This window comes from Pan paniscus, chromosome 1 (assembly GCF_029289425.2).
Source record: "Pan paniscus chromosome 1, NHGRI_mPanPan1-v2.0_pri, whole genome shotgun sequence".
NCBI classification, from domain to species: Eukaryota; Metazoa; Chordata; class Mammalia; order Primates; family Hominidae; genus Pan; species Pan paniscus.
The window spans coordinates 7,021,992-7,041,862 of NC_073249.2; the positions used below are offsets into that span (position 1 = coordinate 7,021,992).

The window sequence follows — 19,871 nt, forward strand, 5'->3', positions numbered from 1 at the left end:
TGAGACCAGGCTGGCCAACGTGGTGAAACCCTGTCTCTACTCAAAATACAAAAATCAGCTACATGTGGTGGCGGGAGCCTGTAATCACAGCTACTTGGGAGGCTGAGGCAGGAGAATCACTTGAACCTGGGAGGCAGATGTTGCAGTGAGCCAAGATCGCTCCATTGAACTCCAGCCTGGGCGACAGAGTGAGACTCCATCTCAAAAAAAAAAAAAAGATGTTCATCAACAGATGATTGGATAAAGAAAATGTGGTATATATACATAATGGAATACTATTTAGCCACAAAAAAGAATGAAATCATGTCTTTTATAGCAACATGGATGGAACTGGAGGCCACTATCTTAAGTGAAACAACTCAGAAATGCAAAATCAAGCACCACACATTATCACTTATAAGTGGAAGCTAAATAGTGTGTACACATGGACATAGAGAGTAGAATAATTGACATTGGAGATTCAGAAGGGTGAGAGCATAGCAGCAGGATGAAGGATGAGAAATTAATGAGTACAATGTATACTATCCAGGTGATGATGGTTACAATAAAAGTCCCCACTTCACCACTGAGCAAAATATCCACGTGACAAAACAGCCTTGTACTCCTTAAGTTCATTTTTAAAAATTAAGAATTTGTCAGCAAATCAATCAGACCTTCAGCTTCTTTTCCCTTTGATAATCTAGACATAGAAATTCATCAGCAACCCAGATCTCTATATTATTTTTCCCATTGCCAGCATTTTAAAATTTGTCATAAATCTGTCCTGAATTTCTTGCTGTGGGCGAAAAAGCTGCAAAACAAAAGCCAGTTTTGTTCCATTTTGTTTGGTTGGTTTTTTTTCCATCATCAACAGCAGCCTGAACTAATACGTAAAACTAGAAATGGGCTTGAGTCATTCTAGGGTGGAGGAAGATATTCAGAGGAAATGTAATTCTCTTTACATCTCTAGAGGGCAGTGCTTGGCTTCCTGCCTTGTCTCCAGGTCCTAAAGCTGTAATGTAGCCACAGAATGGAATGATGTCAGGGGTTGCAAATAAAACCTCACAGCAATCAGCAGCTTAGTTTATGCGACAGGGGAAATGGAACACTAAATCTTTGTTTAGAATAGAGTTATTAAAAATCGGAGAAAATCTAGACAGTACCCAGGGAGACGGTGCCCAGTTGCATCTTGATGGTGATAAATGGTTCATAAGGAGAGTCTTGGGGTAGATACATGCTGAGAATGTTCATAAATATTCTTCCCTCCATCTGATCCTGCCTAAAGGGACAAACATCACTCAGAATGATGGTGCCATTACAGAAGCGTTTTTATGTTCCTCTTCCCAATTTTCCATTAGCTAATGCGGTTTGAGCCAGGCACTGAGCTAATATTTGCCTGTGCCTTTTCATTTATTCTTCACAGCAATCTTATGAAATATACCAATCTTTGGATGGAGGAAGTGAAGAGCTGAAGTGCCTTGTCCGTGGTGGAGCTAGTCTGTCTCCAGAGCCTGCTCCATAGGTGACTTGCTACGTTCTAACTAGGCCATATTGGTCTCTCTCTAGTTTCTGTGCTCCCTGGGCAGGGAGGAGCTATCAGAGTTGGCATCCTGGTACCCTTCTGGGTGTCAATTTTCAAAATAATAGTTATCCAGAATAATCACATCCTATCATATTGAAGAGCAGTTGTCTTTCTTCAGATTGGTGGAGCTTGCAATAGTTGTTTTTGTTTGCTTGATTTTCGTCTTCAACAGCAGCCTGAACGTGCTGTGACTACTTCATTTAATATCATTCTACACATCAGGAGAGAGTCAGCAGGGAGTGTGGCAGGGGCAGCTGCTTTGATCCACGGCCACTGCCTTTGCCTTTCATCTGCCCCAGCCTCAGTAGAGAGGGCAAACATCCACATGAAGATTAGCAGACAAATACTTCTGAGAAACAAGGTGGATAGGGAAATAGCATGGTTTTTTTTTTTCTTTCTTTCCTTGAGACAGGATCTTGCTCTGTTGCCCAGGCTAGAATGCAGTAGGGCAATCACTGTTCACTGCAGCCTTGAACTCCTGGGCTCAAGGGATCCTCCCACCTCAGCCTACCAAGTGGCTGGGATTACAGATTTGTGCCTCCACGCCAAGCTCATTTTTTATTTTTTGTAAAGACATGGTCTCGCGATATTGCCCAGACTGTTTTTGAACAAACAATCCTCCCATGCCTGACTTTAAATAGCATATTCTCATCCAAGCTTTGAGCAGTTTTCCAAGCATTAGTGTTTGCCATGTGTGAGCAAATGACCTGAAAACACCACGGGTCTGACATGGAGAAACCAAAGGAAATCAGAGAGACCTGAACATAGTAAAAGTGAACTATGGCCTTTTGGACTCAAAAGTCAAATGATTCCCTTGATATCTACTTTCATGGGGGCCTATCTCTGGCTCTACTAGGCTTGAATAGCATTGATTTCGTTATATTTATTTATATTCCATAAGTCTTTGAGCAACTGGTGGTATTTGATTACACAAGTTCTTTCGTAGTGATTTGTGAGATTTTGGTGCACTCATCACCCAAGAAGTGTACATTGAACCCAATTTGTAGCCTTTTATCCCTCACGCCCTTCCCTTCCCCCATTTCTCCCTAGTCCCCAAAGTCTGTTATATCATTCTTATGCCTTTGCATCCTCATAGTTTGGCTCCCACATATGAGTGAGAACATATGATGTTTGGTTTTCCATTCCTGAGTTACTCCACTTAGAATAATAGGCCCCCAATCCCATCCAGGTTGCTGCGAATGCCATTAATTCATTCCTTTTTATGGCTGAGTAGTATTCCAACATATGCACATATATCACAGTTTCTTTATCCACTCGTTGATTGATGGGCATTTGGGTTGGCTCCACATTTTTGCAGTTGCAGACTGTGCTGCTATAAACATGGATGTGCAAGTATTTTTTTGTATAATGATTTATTTTCCTCTGGGTAGATACCAGTAGTGGGATTGCTGGATCCAATGGTAGTTCTACTTTTAATTCTTTAAGGAATCTCCACACTGTTTTCCATAGTGGTTGTACTAGTTTACATTCCCTCCAGCGGTGTAGAAGTGTTCCCTGTTCATCACATCCACGCCAACATCTATTATCTTTTTATTTTTTGATTACAGCCATTCTTGCAGGAGTAAGATGGTATCACATTGTGGCTTTGGTTTGCATTTCCCTGATCATTAGTGATGTTGAGCATTCTTTCATATGTTTGTTGGCCATTTGTATATCTTCTTTTGAGAATTGTCTATCCATGTCCTTAGCCTACTTTTTTATGGGGTTGTTTTTTTCTTGCTAATTTGAGTTCATTGTAGATTCTTGATATTAGTCCATTGTCAGATGTATAGATTGTGAAGATTTTCCCCGACTCTGTGAGTTGTCTGTTTATTCTGCTGACTGTTCCTTTTGCCATGCAAAAGCTCTTTAGTTTAATTAAGTCCCGGCTATTTATTTTTGTTTTTATTGCATTTGCTTTTGGGTACTTGTTCATGAAATCCTTGCCTTTTTCCAATGTTATGTTCTAGAATCTTTATGGTTTCAGGTCTTAGAGTTAAGCCCTTGACCCACCTTGAGTTGATTTTTGTACAAGGTGAGAGATAAGGATCCAGTTTCATTCTCCTACAGTGTCTTGCCAATTATCCCAGCACCATTTGTTGAATAGCGTGTCCTTTCCCCACTTTATGTTTTTGTTTGCATTGTCATAGATCAATTGGCTGTAAGTATTTGGGCTTATTTCTGGATTCTCTATTCTGTTCCATTGGTCTGTGCTCCTATTTTTATACCAGTAACATGCTGTTGTGGTGACTGTGGCCTTATAGTATAGTTTGAAATCAGGTAATGTGATGCCTCCAGATTTGTTCTTTTTGCTTAGTCTTGCTTTGGCCTATGCAGGCTTTTTGGTCCCATATGAATTTTAGAATTGTTTTTCCTAGTTCTGTGAAGAATGATGGTGGTATTTTGATGGGAATTGCATTGAATTTGTAGATTACTTTTGGCAGTATGGTCATTTTCATAATATTGATTCTACCCATCCATGAGCATGGGATGTGTTCCCATTTGTTTGTGTCATCTATTCTTTCAGCAGTGTTTTGTAGAGATCTTTCACCTCCTTGGTTAGCCTCAGTCCTTTCGCACATGCCTGATATGCCCTACCTGCTCTATCTCCTTTCACTTAACCGCTAATAGTCCTTAATGTGTCTGTACATCTCACTCTAGGAATCTATATTAAAGGTGCACAAAGATATATCAGGATGCTCATTGTTTTATTTTTGCATTAGGGAAAGTATAGGAATGAAGTCTATCAGTGGGTTAAACAACTTGTGTCCATCTATCCTGTGGTTACCATGGAGCTGGAAAAGGATGACAGATCTGTACAGAGGAACATGAAAAGATCTCCAGGATATGTTGTACTGGGGAGTCCTGGGAGCAAAGAGAGACAGGTTCATACATGGTAGATGACCTCTCCTATCATCCTGAGTAAAGAGTCTTGGGGAAGGGCTTAAGGAAGGGATAAAAAGGGAGTTTACTATCAGTGGGCCCCGGGTCTTTAGAGAGCCAAGGTTTCCCTAATAACCCCTCACTGGGTGTTCAAGTCATAGAAAGCATGTATTTTTGTGTGCTGTTCTTTAATGACCAAAATTTCACATTGTATAGTTTCATTGACTAAATTAAAAATCATCTGTAATTTTTGCAAAGGGATACTGGACTCAACTGAAGCCAGTATAGCTATGTTCCTGAGTGTATTTGATTAGGGGTCAGAAAACCTGCACTCAATTCTTAATTTACCACTGACTAAATCTCTAACTTGGGGCTAGTATTTTTACTTATTTGTGTGAGCTTTACTTTCCTCATCCACGCCTTGAGAGAGGTGGACAAAATGATCTCTGTGGTCTTTTAAGATGCTATTGGTCTATTACTCTTAAGGCTTGTGTAACGTTAATAAGAATAATAATTACTAACATACTGCTAGTGATTACCATGTGATAGACACTTCTTATATGTATTAACCATTTCAATTCTCATAGCAACATATGAAATAAATACTATTATCTCTATTTTACGGAAGAAGAAGCTGAGGCCCAGAAATTAAGTATGTTGTTCAAAGTCACACAGCTAGAAAGTTGTGGAGCTATTAACAGAACCTCAATCCAGGCAGTCTGACTCCAGAATCCATGATTCCAGCCATTCGGTTATGTTGCAAGTAAAATTGACCTTTTTCTTGCCACCTGATTGAATGATTCATACAAAAAAAGTGTTAAGGAAACAAATCTGAAGAGCTGATATGAAAAGTATAGATGAATATAAGAAATTATAGATGACTATAAGAAAATTAGAGACCTAATACAAAAAACCAGCAAAATTTTACTTAAATATTTAGCATTTTTATAACATATCACCTCTATGTACCATAATGTAACTATATCTACTTACTTCAAATGCAAGAAAAAAGATGTCACAACTACCTCATTCTTATGCATTCCTTTTTTCTCTGAAAATAACACCAAAAGACACACATGGCATTGATGCTTTCAATTTTAATTTCACAGATGAAAGAACTCGGTGTCATCTTCTACAACTGCAGCTGCCTGGTCCTAGATTTACAAAGGATATTTGCTCTATATAGTTCATTAAAATTCAAAAGCAGAGTGCCTCAAACCTGGTCCAAAAGACTCTATGGAGTCTATGACAATGAAAAGAAATTGCAACTTCAGTTGAATGAAACCAAATCTCAAGCATTTGTATCGGTGAGTTGTTTTCCCTTTCTCCTCCCCTTCTCCCTCTTCCTCCAAAGGCTCTTTATTAAGTTGGAATGTTTAAGTGTGATCTCGTATTGGGCAAAAATGAATTACAGTGGTTCTATCCCATGACGTGAAGAGTTAAAATGCGTCCACCCTTACATGCAATCATACCCTCAAACATAATAAATCTTGATCATCATTCCTTGTGTCAGATACCTTGAGTTATCTGATTTGATTCCCTCAATCACCCTGTAAGCTAGGTATGGGGTTGTGTCCATTTTGCAAATGAAGGTATCGACCTTACCTACTAGCAAAAAACCCATCCGATGGGACATGCTAAGAGCGGAGCCAGCACCCAGCTCTTCTGACACCAGAGCCTGTTAGCCTATTTTCAATGCCCTACATTGATTTTTCAGACTTGTTTTTATCAGAACCCTTTGATGAGACAAATCTGAGGGAATCTCAGTGTATAGATCAGACAAAAGCAGAGCTGCTGTACCTGGTTGGGGCAAGCAGGCAAGAGGCCCACACAACAGGACAGTGCTCCTTGCACAGCTTCGGGCCTCTGACTCTGCTAAGAACCATTAGCCACACCCTCCACCCACCCTCACCTTCCCAGTCCACCACCCAGCTAGGCACATGCCACAGCTATCCAGCGATGTTACTGGAAAGGGGCAATGTAAATATCTGGGCCTACAGTCCTAGTCCTCAAACTGTAGTACAGTAGATCCTTCAATAACATCGTTTTGTTCAATGCCCATTCATTATCATGTTGATAAGAAAAAAAACAATTGATTTTCGGCTGGGGCCACTGTGTGTGTGGAGTTTGCACATTCTCCACCTGTCTGTGTTGGCTTTTGCTGGGTACTCCTATTTCCTCCCACATCTCAGAGCTGTGCAAGTGGAATGAACTGGCAGATCTGTGTGGTCCCAGTGTGAGCGAGTGTGAATGTGTGTGTGAGTGTGTCCTGCGATGGGATGTCATCCTGTCCACAGGGGTCCCGGCTGCGAGGGGCTCTGGCCACCCGTGACCCTGAACTGGAGTAAGAGGGTAAATAATTATTTTACTTGTTTTTATTAGTCTTTCTTAAATGTATGTATACCTCACATTTGTTTCAATGTTTAATATTCAAAGTGTTTTGGTCTTTAGAAGTTTGATGCTGTTTTGGGGACCAGAAATAAGCCATAGCAACTCTCGTTTATATCAATTAGCCTACGGTACAATTGTTTTCATCATACATCAGTTTGCTTAAAGTCATAGTATTCAAGAACCTGTCGGCATCATTAAGTGAGGACTTACTGTACTTAAGAATTGGCTACAAAGTATGCTTAAAGTGCAGATTTACAGTGTCCCCTGTCCCCACCCGGGATCTTATCCACTGGATCTGAGATGAGATCTTAGAATTTTTATTTGAAGCAAGCTTCTGAAATTATCCTGATGTTCAGATCAACTTCTCTAAGTAATGCTCCCAATTTAATATTGCTATTTCAACCTTGGCTGATATTGGTGCTTTTATGCCAACAACTTTTTTGTCACTAAACAGCATTTTATTGAAAATAAAGTGAATTGTATCCTTTTTGCCTGTTCAAAGGAAAACACCAGCAGAAAATTTAGAAGTGTAACAATAGAAAGAAAACACAAAGTTCAAGTTGTCTTAAATAGCAAATTCACATAAATGTGAAGAGCAGAAAATAGACTATGAAGGATGTTCATCAGCTGGAGGTAAAATAACATTTTTGTATGGAGGAGGTCAAGAATGGAGTAGCAAGTAGCATATTATAGGGCATTTTACTAATAAATATAAATATAAATTATATAGACATTTTCAATTCATCTCAAGATGACCCTATAAGACCAGGAGGCCAAGGAGTATTCCTAATTTGTGGATGAGCAGCAATAGAAAATTTGCCAAGGAACCTTTAATCCAGAGGGTCACAGGGTGACACTACATGCCAAGCATGGATCGCTTGGTCAGGTCCAGTAGAAAAACAAATTGGAAATAGCAAAAAATAGATGAATTAATGAACAAATTTTGAATAATCACTGGATTTTGAATTTACAGTTTCAACCTTGGAGATAAGTGAATATGGTTGTTGCATACATTTACATACTAACCCTTAAACAGGGAAAGAGTCGGTTTTTTGTTGATTCTAAAGTTAATGTATTTCCCAGAGAGAGTGGTCTCAGGCCTTTAGTAAAATCTACTACAATTCGATACCTTTGTTATTTTATAGGGCAAATTCATAAGTGGCTTTTTCTTAAAGAGTTCACCACAAAAAGAGTTGAGACATTTCTTTGGGTAGTTTTTTAAACTGTGTAATACCTTTTCTTTTTTTTTTATTATACTTTAAGTTCTAGGATACATGTGCACAGTGTGCAGGTTTGTTACATATGTATACATGTGCCATGTTGGTGTGCTGCACCCACTAACTCATCATTTACATTAGGTGTATCTCCTAATGCCATCCCTCCCCCCTCCCCCCACCCCATGACAGGCCCCGGTGTGTGATGTTCCCCTCCCTGTGTCCATGTGTTCTCATTGTTCAGTTCCCACCTATGAGTAAGAACATGCGGTGTTTGGTTTTCTGTCCTTGCGATAGTTTGCTGAGAATGATGGTTTCCTGCTTCATCCATGTCCCTACAAAGGATGTGAAATCATCCTTTTTTATGGCTGCATAGTATTCCATGGCGTATATCTGCCACATTTTCTTAATCCAGTCTATCATTGATGGACATTTGGGTTGGTTCCAAGTCTTTGCTATTGTGAATAGTGCCACAATAAACATACGTGTGCCTGTGTCTTTATAGCAGCATGATTTATAATCCTTTGGGTATATACCCAGCAATGGGATGGCTGGGTCAAATGGTATTTCTAGTTTACTTTCTTATTTACTTATTTTAACTTCCTGTTTTATTTTCTATTTTTTAATAATATCAAGCCTGCCTTTGAATTTCAATTCAACAGATATTGATGGAACACCATTTCTGGAGAGGTATAAAATCCTACAGGTATAAAAACAGTCAGAAAACCCTGCAATTGGAATTGATATCATTCAGACAGAGTTCCTTGAACTCCCTTCTATTATAACTTTTATAACTATTTATTTATAACCATCTTTCCCACCATTTTATTAGACTCTGCAGATCATCTACTATTAATATATCCTCTTCATCATTAGTATTCCCAATACTTCACTTAGTGCTAGCTAAAAGCAGCAATGAATGTTGGATAGGTTTTATTAGTAGTAATATTAATAGAAAGCTCCAGAATGCATACAGTTTTCTCAGTAATATATGCCAGACAAATGCCGACACAAATTTAATTCAATATATTTGTTGTATCTTAAAATAGTATATTTTTATAAGCTGATTGTCTCAAGACTAAGTTGAACACATACATAAAGAGTATTTGAAGACCTTAATAACCATTCTCCAAGTTAGATTTTAGATAATTGATAACTCAGCATAGTTAGATATAAATTTTAACTTATGATACAAATATAGATTATTTCCAGTTTTTTCATGGAACACAAATAGGCACTAGATTTAACTGTGTGGTTTCTAGTAACTTGGGCCAGATAATTCTAATTTTCTTGCATTTCCCATTGAAATTGGAGGATGGGAACAATAGTTGGCTGTTTCTGTCTTGTAGATTTCTTTTTGGAGCCTTTAAGCTTAAGCAATTGCTTTCTAAGATAAAAGACTAGTTCAAGGTCTGTTTTTATTGATCTAGATGTTAGACAGATTTCATTTCTTGTTTATTGTTCAGTTAATTCACCTGTCAGTCATGTATATTGAGATGTATTTAGTGAGTGAGGGCTGACATTAAATAGAACTTGATGCTGCTATGGAAAAATACTGCATCACATTCCTCTTTAGAACCTTCTGCGTATATTGTTAATTAGTTTAACAGCATTACAGAGATGTAATTTACACACCATGAAATTTACCCTTTTAAAGTATACAATTCAGGCTGGGCATGGTGGCTCACTCCTGTAATCCCTGCATTTTGAGAGGCCAAAGCTGGCTGATCACTTGAGGTCAGCAGCTCAAGACCAACCTTGCCAACATGCTGAAACCCCATCTCTACTAAAAATACAAAAAATAAAAAAATAAATAAAGTATACAATTTAGTGAGGTTGAGTATAGTCGCAGTTTTGCAACCATTTCTACAATCTAATTTTAGAACTTTTTTTCACCACAAAGAAAAAACCCCATACTGATTAGCAGTCACTATTTTCCCTTCTCTCAGTCCCTGGCAACCACCAATCTACTTTTTCTTTATGAATCTGCCTTTTTCTGGATATTTTATATAAATGGAATCATATACTGTGTAGTTTTTTGTGATTGCTTCTTTCACCTAACATAATGCCTTCAAGGTTTATCCATATTGTAGCATGGACCAATACTGCCTTTATTCTTTTTATGGTTAAATAATTCCATTGTATGGATATTCCACACTTTGTTTACCCATCTGTCAACAGATGGGCATTTGTACTACTACTATTTCTTGGCTATTGTAAATAGTGCTGCTATAAATATTCATGTACAGGTTTTTATGTGAATAGCTGTTTTTAATTCGAGTTTATACATAGGAGTGGATTTACTGGATAATGTGGTAACTCTATGTTGAACATTTTGAGAAACTACCAAACTGTTTTCCAAATTGGCAGCACCATTTTACAATCCCACCAGCAATATATGAGAGTTTTGATTTCTCCACATCCTCGGCAACACTTGATATTTTCTGTCTTATTTTAGCTCTACTCGAGGGTATAAAATGTAATCTTATTTTTGTTTTGAATTAAATCTTTTAGCGTGCTTATTGGCCATTTGTATCTCTTCTTTAAAGAAGAGACACAAAATATCTATCAAATATGAAATCTTTTGCCCATTTAAATTAAGTTATTTAAAAAATTTGTGTTATAAGAGTTCTTTATATAGTCTGTATACAAGTCCCTTAAACAGAAATATGATTTTTTATAGAGACAAGGTCTTACTATGTTGTTGGGGCTGGCCTAAAATTCCTGGGTTCAGGTGACTTGTTTAAATATATGATTTGCCAATATTTTATTTCTTTCATTCCATGGGTTGTCTTTTCTTATTTAATTATATTTGAACATATATATTCTACAAATAGAGTATATACTTTTTTAAAACCATGAAACTGTTAATGAAATAATTAAAAACCTGCTAAGGTCTGTACAAGGTGATTATTTAATGAGTATGCAAAATAAATTACATTCATATGGTGCCTACTGATCTCAGAGACAAACCCAGATTAACCTAGAAGTCAGGTCCCTCAAGAGCTCTTGACTGGTAAAAGATTGCCACAGAGCTGGAATAGTGAAGAGGAACTGTATTTTCCCTCTTCTTCTACTTTACTATGGAACAAAGAAGTACACAGCACAAGGCTCGGAAAATTAATTCAGGAGTGATGAGAGGGAAACTTAGCCCTCTCTTTAATTAAACAGTTGGAACTAGTTAACTTCCTCTGCCAGCTCATTCTTTTGTGTTATTGTTTATTCATTTCTATTCTGGGTAGACATTTTACAGCCACTAGTCTATCCAGGCACTATTTTTAAAGGTAGAAGACTCTAGAACACATAGCAAAGTACCACTCAGCCCCCAGGTGCAAGGGGACTGATACAAATAATTATGCATTTCCTTCATAAACACATGGAGCTGGAGCACCTGCCATTGTGTCAGGCAGTGGGAACACAGGAAGCAATAAGGCAGGTAAGTGCTTGTAAACATCTGTTGACACAGGTTTGGAAATACCCAGATTGAAGCAACAGACTCCAACAGACAAACCTCCAACATTTATGCATTTATGAAGCACTTTCACATTCGTTCCATAAGTATGTATTGAGCATATAATATGTGCATGGCACAAGATGCCAGAGATACACAACCAGGCAGCTCACAAGCAAGTGGCTAAACACATAGACAGATGAATGCAATGCCATGTAACATGCACTAGAATGAAGTTCCACAAAGGAGGGATCTTGTCTTGGTCACTGATGTATGTCCCCTTCCTAGACCAGAGCCTAGGAATATTTGCTGATTGAATGAAAGCACACACAGAAGAGGGGCATGGAACCCAGCCAGCAAACAGGCCATTCATTTATTTGAGCTTCAAGGCAAACCAGTATGAAAGGTGTGTTATTTTCATTAACCCCATTAGGAAACAGAGGCTCAAAAAGTGTAAGGGACACACCAAGATGCCCCAGGTTCTAAGTGCTGGAGTCTGGCCTGTATCACCAAAGCCCATGCTCTTTCCTCTAAATTATGGCCACAGTGTCTATACTTGTAAGATAATAGCAAATGTAAAGAGACCACAGATAACTCTGCCTACATTTGTTCCTCCCCAAAACCAAAATCTGGTTTTGGAAAAAGCAGTGAAATTCAGGGAGTTCCTAACTGAAACAGAAATGTGAGCATTTGGACACATTTCAGAGTCGGGCTTCTGAGAGCCCATCTGGAGCAAAGATCTTCAGCTTCTCCACATTAACCAAAGAACCTTTAAAGCAGAGCCAACACGCTAAGGGAATTAAATAATTTGAATATTTTTAATGGCATAGGAAAATGAGTAACATACAATCCCTAAAATCCACTGAACTGTACACTTAAAAATGGTTATGATGGTAAAAAAAGAAAAAGCAAAAGAAATAAATAGTATGGGAGTACAGGGTTGGGAAAAGCAACCTTTGATTGGAGATTTAAAAACAACTTCATTGCCAGGCATGGTGGCTCATTCCTGTAATCCCAGCACTTTGGGAGGCCGAGGCAGGTGGATCATGAGGTCAGGTGTTCAAGACCAGCCTGGCCAAGATGGTGAAACCCTGTCTCTACTAAAATACAAAAATTAGCCAGGTGTAGTGGCGGGTGCCTATAATCCCAGCTACTCAGGAGACTGAGGCAGGAGAATCACTTGAACCCGGGAGGTGGAGGTTGCAGTGAGCTGAGATTGCACCACTGCAGTCCAGCCTGGGCAACAGAGCAAGATTCCATCTAAAAAAAAAAAAAATTCATGGAGGAGATCACATTTGAGCTGGAATTCAGAGAACAGAATTAGTAGGACTTTGATAGACAAAAATAAAGACACATCAGCCAGAGAAGCCAGCATGAGCAGAGATGCCCAGAGTCAGACATGATGAGGGCACAGCCGTGGACTGGTAATTACTTGCATTTGGGGTCACAGACAGGATGGGAGTTGGCAAATGAAGGAGGCAGAGACACAGGACCATGGATACACCCCTCCCAATGAGTTCAAGCTGGATTCTGAGAAACCAGGAGTCAGTTCATCCTGGGAGTGATGTATATTTGTTTTTAAACATCTCAGAGATAAGGCAATGAGTTAGAAAGATGTTAGAACATCCCTGAAAGCAGCACTAGTGCCCAAGTGAGGGAAACTTACTGAGTGATCAAGAGTAAGAGGAGGGACAGACCCAGGAAACCCTGCAGAGGCACACGCTTTCTATCTTGGTGACAGATGGAGTATCTGTATATCTGTGTGCTGATGACAGAGGAGTGTAGGACTACCTTTAAAAAACAGACTTGAAGTTCATCCTTATTCCAAAAGAAAAATAAACGATCAAAAACTCATCCTGTAAAGAAAATATGGTACATATGCACCATGGAATACTATGCAACCATAAAAAAGAATAAAATCATGTCTTTTGCAGCAATGTGGGTGCAGCTAGGGGCCATTATTCTAAGCAAATCACTGCAGGAACAGAAAACCAAATACCATGTTCTCACTTATAAGTGGGAGGTAAACATTGGTTACTCATGGACATAGAGATGGCAACACTAAACACTGAGGACCACTAGCGCATGTGGGGAAGGAAGGGGACACAGGTGGATAAACTATTGAGTACTATTCTCACTACCTGGGTGACGGGATCAGTTGTGCCTCAAACCTCAGCATCACATAATATATATCCATGTAACAAACCTGCACCTGTACCCCCTGAGTCTAAAATAAAAGTTGAAATTCTTTTTTAAAAAACCGACTCATCTTGCTCATGATCACCTGCCAAGAGGACTTTCTGTGTGAGGAAACCTGGAAGGTGTGTGATCCTCAGCATGCTCCTTCCTTACCCCTATGCCCCTTCTAAGGTGGGCATCCAGTCCAACAGCTCCATCTCACAAACCTCTAAGCCGGGGTGGGGACTCCTACTGTGCAGTGTAGGGAGTTGTTCCAGACATAATTGGTGAGGAAGAACTCTGACCGCCCAATACTACCATTCATTCCAGGCAGTTCCAAAAATCTGTTTATTCAGCCTTTTGGTCCTAAACATCCTGGCATTATTTATGTCCCATTATAATGCCCCTGGCATTATTTATGTGATACTTGTCACAGTGTATCGCTTGTCAAAGTAAAACAGCAACTGTGGGAAACACTATTTTCAGTCCTGTCCAGTGGAAAAATAATGAGAAAACCAAACACATCTTTCCCTTTCTACAGCAACTCCATCTACAAACACCATATTTTTATAAGATGAAAACCACCTCAAGCAACAGGAGAAAAATGCCTCAAGCAGAATTTGCCTCTTTTTTTCATTTTGCTTAAATCTTTCAGAACATCCTTCTTCTCTGGCTCTCCTGCTGAATTTGGGCATCTTAATAGCTCCCTCAGATTTTCTTTCACTGTTATCGATGACCTTTTCTCAACAATCAACACTTCTCCTAACTCAATGAAAGATTTTGGAGAAAAGAAAAAAACTCCAAGATTTTTCGATTTTTTTTTTTTTTTTTTTTTTTAGATTTTGAGTTTGAAACATTTTTATGCCCACATCATCACATTTCAGATGAAATGAAAATGCTGGGGTAAATGGCTTGCTATGTGCAGTGTGTGTGCGTGTGTAGTAACACCTGAGAAAATTATTAGCTATGTATGACAGAATTGTGTAAGGTTGGAGGTGGAGTGCTCGTCCGAAAAGAAGTGTGTACACTGAAAGCAAGAATTCTCTCCTAAGTAAAAAGTAAAACGGAAGATACTAGAGGCTGGGGAAAGAGGGGGTGGGGAAAGATTTGTTAGTGGATATAAAAATAACAGCAAGATAGGAAGAATGAGTTCCATTGTTCTAAAGCAGTGGTCCTTAACCTTTTTGGCACCATGGACTGGTTTCATGGAAGACAGTTTTTCCATGGACCAGGGTCAGCAGGGATGCTTTCGGGATGATTGGAGGGCATTACATTTATTGTGCACTTTCTTTTTTCTTTTTTTTCTTTCTTCTTTTCAAACAGCATCTTGCTCAGTCACCCAGGCTGGAGTGCAGTGATGCAATCTCGGCTCACTGCAACCTCTGCCTCCCGGGTTCAAGCGATTCTCCTGCCTCAGCCTCCCGAGTAGCTGGGACTACAGGTGCACACCACCACGCCCGGCTAATTTTTTGTATTTTTAGTAGAGACGGGGTTTCACCATGTTGGCCAGACTGGTCTTGAACTCCTGACCTCGGGTGATCCGGCCACCTCAGCCTCCCAAAGCGCTGGGATTACAGGCTTGGGCTACCATCCGTGGCTGTGCACTTTATTTCTATTATTATTACATTGTAATATATAATGAAATAACTATACAACTCACTATATTGTTGAATTAGTGACAGCCCTGAGCTTCTTTTTGTGCAACTAGATGGTCTCATCTGGGGCTGATGGGAGACAGTGACAGATCATCAGGCATTACAATCTCATAAGGGGATCGCACAACCTAGATCCCTTACATGCGCAGTTCACAGTAGGGCTCACGCCCCTGTGAGAATCTAATGCCCCCACTCGTCTGACAGGAGGCGGAGCTCAGGCGGTGACGCGAGCAAGGGGGAGCGGCTGTAAATACAGATGAAGCTTTGCTTGCCTGTCATTCACCTGCTCTGCAGCCCAGTACTGGTCCCTGGCCTGGGGAATAGGGACCCTTGTTCTATAGGACCATAGTTAACTATGACTATACTTAACAATAATATATTAGATAGTTTCAAATAGTTAGAAGGAAGATATTGAATGTTTCCAATACAAAGAAATGATAAAGTTTGAGATGATAGATATGCTAATTACCATAATCTCATCACTATACATTATATGAATCACATCACTATGTGCCCCATAAATATATACAATTATGTATCAATTAAATTTTTTAATACATAAAAGTTGAAAATCAAAATGTGTCAGATAATAAAAGAATTCTTTCCAAAACAGACTTGAGACCCATCCTACCACACTTTGATCTTTATTCAACTTTGATAAGATTGAAAATATCTTTGTCTAATTTGATGAAGCAGAAATTAGGTTTGCAAAAATATAGTTACAAGCCAAGGTCCGTGGAAACAAAGGAAATAAATAAATCCCCAGCTGCCAAAAATTAGTACGCTAAAAGTTTGGCTTTTGTGTCTTCACAGAATTCTCCAAAACTCTTTTGCCCCAAAAACAGAAGTTTTGACATAGATGCCATCTACAGTGTGATAGATGATGCCAAGCAGTATGTGTACATCGCTGTCATGGACTACCTGCCTATCTCCAGCACAAGCACCAAAAGGTCAGTGAATGCCCAGCCTCTGGTTAGAACCCAGTCCCTAAGACCAGGCACTAAACTGGGCACCACAGGAGAAGCCAGCCTGGAAATGGAGACGCCCTCAGGTTGCCTTAGGAAGAGCACACCATTCAATGCTGTTTAACGTGCGTTGGCAATTTACTCATTACGGAGCTTTTCCCAAAGTGCGTCCATTTTAAAGGCTCATGGTCTCACCCTACAGAAGTACCTCAGTAGTTTACATTATGGAAATGAGAGTAACTTTCAAAAGAAAATTAGGTTGCTCTCAACTTGAAAATTATTTGAAAGGATAAAAGATAAAATATTATAGGAAAAAAATTATCATTTGAAAATTATTAACAAGGATATACCTGAAAAGGGCATATTGAAACTGAGTAGTCTTGCCAGACTTTCCTTAAAGGAAGCATTGTTGTTTTATATTCACAGCAGTCTTCGTTTAATGCCAAATTCTCATAATATCTTCTCCGTGTAAAGGAGAAAGAGGCCATGTGCGGTGGCTCACGCCTGTAATCCCAGCACTTTGGGAGGCCGAGGCGGGCGGATCACGAGGTCAGGAGATCGAGACCATCCTGGCTAACACGGTGAAACCCCGTCTCTACTGAAAACACAAAAACAAAATTAGCCGGGTGTGGTGGTGGGTGCCTGTAGTCCCACCTACTCGGGAGGCTGAGGCGGGAGAATGGCATCAACCCGGGAGGCGGAGTTTGCAGTGAGCCAAGATCACGCCACTGCACTCCAGCCTGGGCGACAGAGCAAGAATCCATCTCAAAAAAAAAAAAGAGAGAGAGAAAGAAACTTCAAATATCTATGTTCTCAGTCAATCCATCCCTCTCTGTGAAAAGAGAACAGTTTAAAAATGCAGTGCTTTTCAATAATTCATCATTGCTTAAGCATGCAAACACGGAATAAATTCAGGGATGGAATTTATGACAAACTCTTTGGGAAATCATTGCATGCATAAATGCATGGCCATGCTTAGGTATTCCCACTTTTGCTTTCTTGCTGGGAATGCAGAGGTGCTTGAATAATTATTTTGATCCAGGAAATGTTTTCAAAGTGCATATTTTAGGGAGTGCGACCCAAGGCCTTTTTAATTTGGAATATTACAATTTCAAAATAAGCATTTACTGAGGCTAAATGATTAAGTGTGCCCTTTATTGCTTGAATAATTCTTACATCACCAGCCCTACATAATGCATAGTAGGTAGCTTCTTTACGCAAATAACCATAGGATTACGAAAAGAGTCCTTCCCCCAGAAAATGATCATTTCTTATAACAGCTAGTAGAAAAGCACTTTTAGCTGCAAGATTCGTATTATTGAAATACTTTTATTTTAAAATATTGTGCATCTTTACAAAAATTAGCTGGGTGTGGTGGCGCACGCCTGTAATCCCAGCTACTCAGGTGGCTGAGGCAGGAGAATCGCTTGAACCCAGGAGGTAGAGGTTGCAGTGAGCCAAGATCACACCACTGTACTCCAGCCTGGGCAACAGAGTGAGACTCCATCTCTCTCTCTCTCTCTCTCTCTCTCTCTCTCTCTCTATATATATATATATATATATATATATATATATATATATACACACACACACACACACACACACACACACACACACAGTGCATCCTTTGGACATTCATGGATTTTTTTCACCACGCACTTCCACACCTTTTCTATCCCTCCTTTTTATTTTTCCTCCCTTTGTTGTTCACTTGGTTTTAGATTTGGTTTTAGATTTTACCTCTACTTTGGGAACGTTTCAAAACATAATAGGGGTTTTGCCTGATTTTCCTGTTATTGAGAAGGAGAGTAAGGTCAAGTTCAGGGACTTATATGTTAGGATGGCATAATGATTTCTCAGGATTGACAAAACCTTTGTTCCATGAAGTTCTATGAACAAAATTGAGATTCTTCCTGGTCAAGAGGTAAATAATTAGCACGGAGGATCTAAAATATTTTAGAAATCTAAAATCTAGAGAAAACACAAAGAATGTTAAAGAATCAGAGACTCACTTGAAATTTTGCATTTTGGTTATAATCTACCATTTCAGCTATTAAATGAAACTTCTTTTATTGTATTTTTAAAATTTTAAACCTGTAAATGCTTTTAACTTTCTAAATTGAAAGGTCATCAAAGAGACATAAGAAGTAGTCCAAGCATCAAGATTATAATTAAATTCTTCTCAATCAGATAAATTAATTACTTGTATAAATTCAGACTGGTTACTCATCTTTATCTAGTCCCGGAAAAGCTTTTCAGGAGTGAATTCAACTTTAATAAATAGGTAAATACTATCAAATTTCAGTATGTTAATGGAATTAATCTTTCAGACTTAACTTTTAGTCTATACATTGCCAAACATCCAGATGAAAGAGAAAAAAATCATACACTCCCAAATCAGAAATGATTAACAGTGTGTGAAAAAAACAGACACTATTATTTAGCAATAGTGTTAGAAATAACTTCTAGTTTTCAAGGTAGTAGGAAGGGAATGGAACAATGATCTGTGACTAAATAAATCCTACAGTAAAAATTCAGAAGCCGGCCAGGCACGGTGGCTCACGCCTGTAATCCCAGCACTTTGGGAGGCTGAGGTGGGCCGATCACCTGAGGTCAGGAGTTCAACACCAGCCTGGCCAACATGGTGAAAACCCATCTCTACTAAAAGTACAAAAATTAGCTGGGCATGGTGGCAGACACCTATAATCCCAGCTACTCGGGAGGCTGAGACAGGAGAATCGCTTGAACCTCGACAGCCAAGGTTGCAGTGAGCCAAGATCACGCCATTGCACGCCAGCCTGGGCAACAAGAGTGAAACTCCGTTTAAAAAAAAAAAAAATTCAGAAGCCCTATTTCACTTCTTCCTGATTTAGCAATCAAGCTCTCTTTCTTAAGCAAGTCAATTATTTAGGTCTCAGTTTGGGGTTGTTCATTATTTATTTCTTCAGTCACATAAAATACATCTTTCACAAGGAAATTAGTAAATGTGTAAAGGAATAATAAAAATGTAGCCTGATTAGCCTTTGAAGTGTTAATGCTTTTTATTTATGTATTCATTCAACCATTGGTGTGTGTGTGTGTGTGTGTGTGTGTGTGTGTGTGTGTGTGTGTGTGTGACAGAGTTTTGTTCTTGTCGCCCAGGCTGAGTGCCATGGCAAGATCTCGGCTCACTGCAACCTCTGCCTCCCAGGTTCAGGTCATTCTCCTGCCTCAGCCTCCTGAGTATCTGGGACTGCAGGCACGTGCCACCACACCGAGCTAATTTTTGTATTTTTAGTAGAGATGGGGTTTCACCATCTTGGCCAGGCTGGTCTCGAACTCCTGACCTCAGGTGATCCGCCCACCTCAGCCTCCCAAAGTACTAGGATTACAGGTATGAGCCACCACCACGCCTGGCTTCAGTCAACAAATATTTATTGAGCACTGTGTACCAGTGATTAAAGCATGAACAGCATATGATCTCAACCTCCATCTCACCGGACAGGAAGGAGACTATTAGAACACAGAGGTGTGAATGGTACAATGAATGCACCTGAGGCTGAGGCAGGAGAATCACTTGAATGTACCTGAGGT

The 19,871-nt window shown here is 39.4% G+C and overlaps 1 protein-coding gene across 7 annotated transcripts in view; it reads left to right on the forward strand.

Annotated features, from left to right (window-relative positions):
• The window catches only part of PLD5 (phospholipase D family member 5), a 446,454-nt gene that overhangs the window by 399,239 nt on the left and 27,344 nt on the right, over positions 1–19,871 (forward strand). For all 7 annotated transcript variants that reach the window (XM_055096799.2, XM_034949839.3, XM_034949846.3 and 4 more), the window contains 2 exons: positions 5,554–5,751; positions 16,147–16,283. In XM_055096799.2, coding sequence (XP_054952774.1) covers positions 5,554–5,751; positions 16,147–16,283 — 335 coding nt within the window. The remainder of the gene's footprint in view (positions 1–5,553; positions 5,752–16,146; positions 16,284–19,871) is intronic.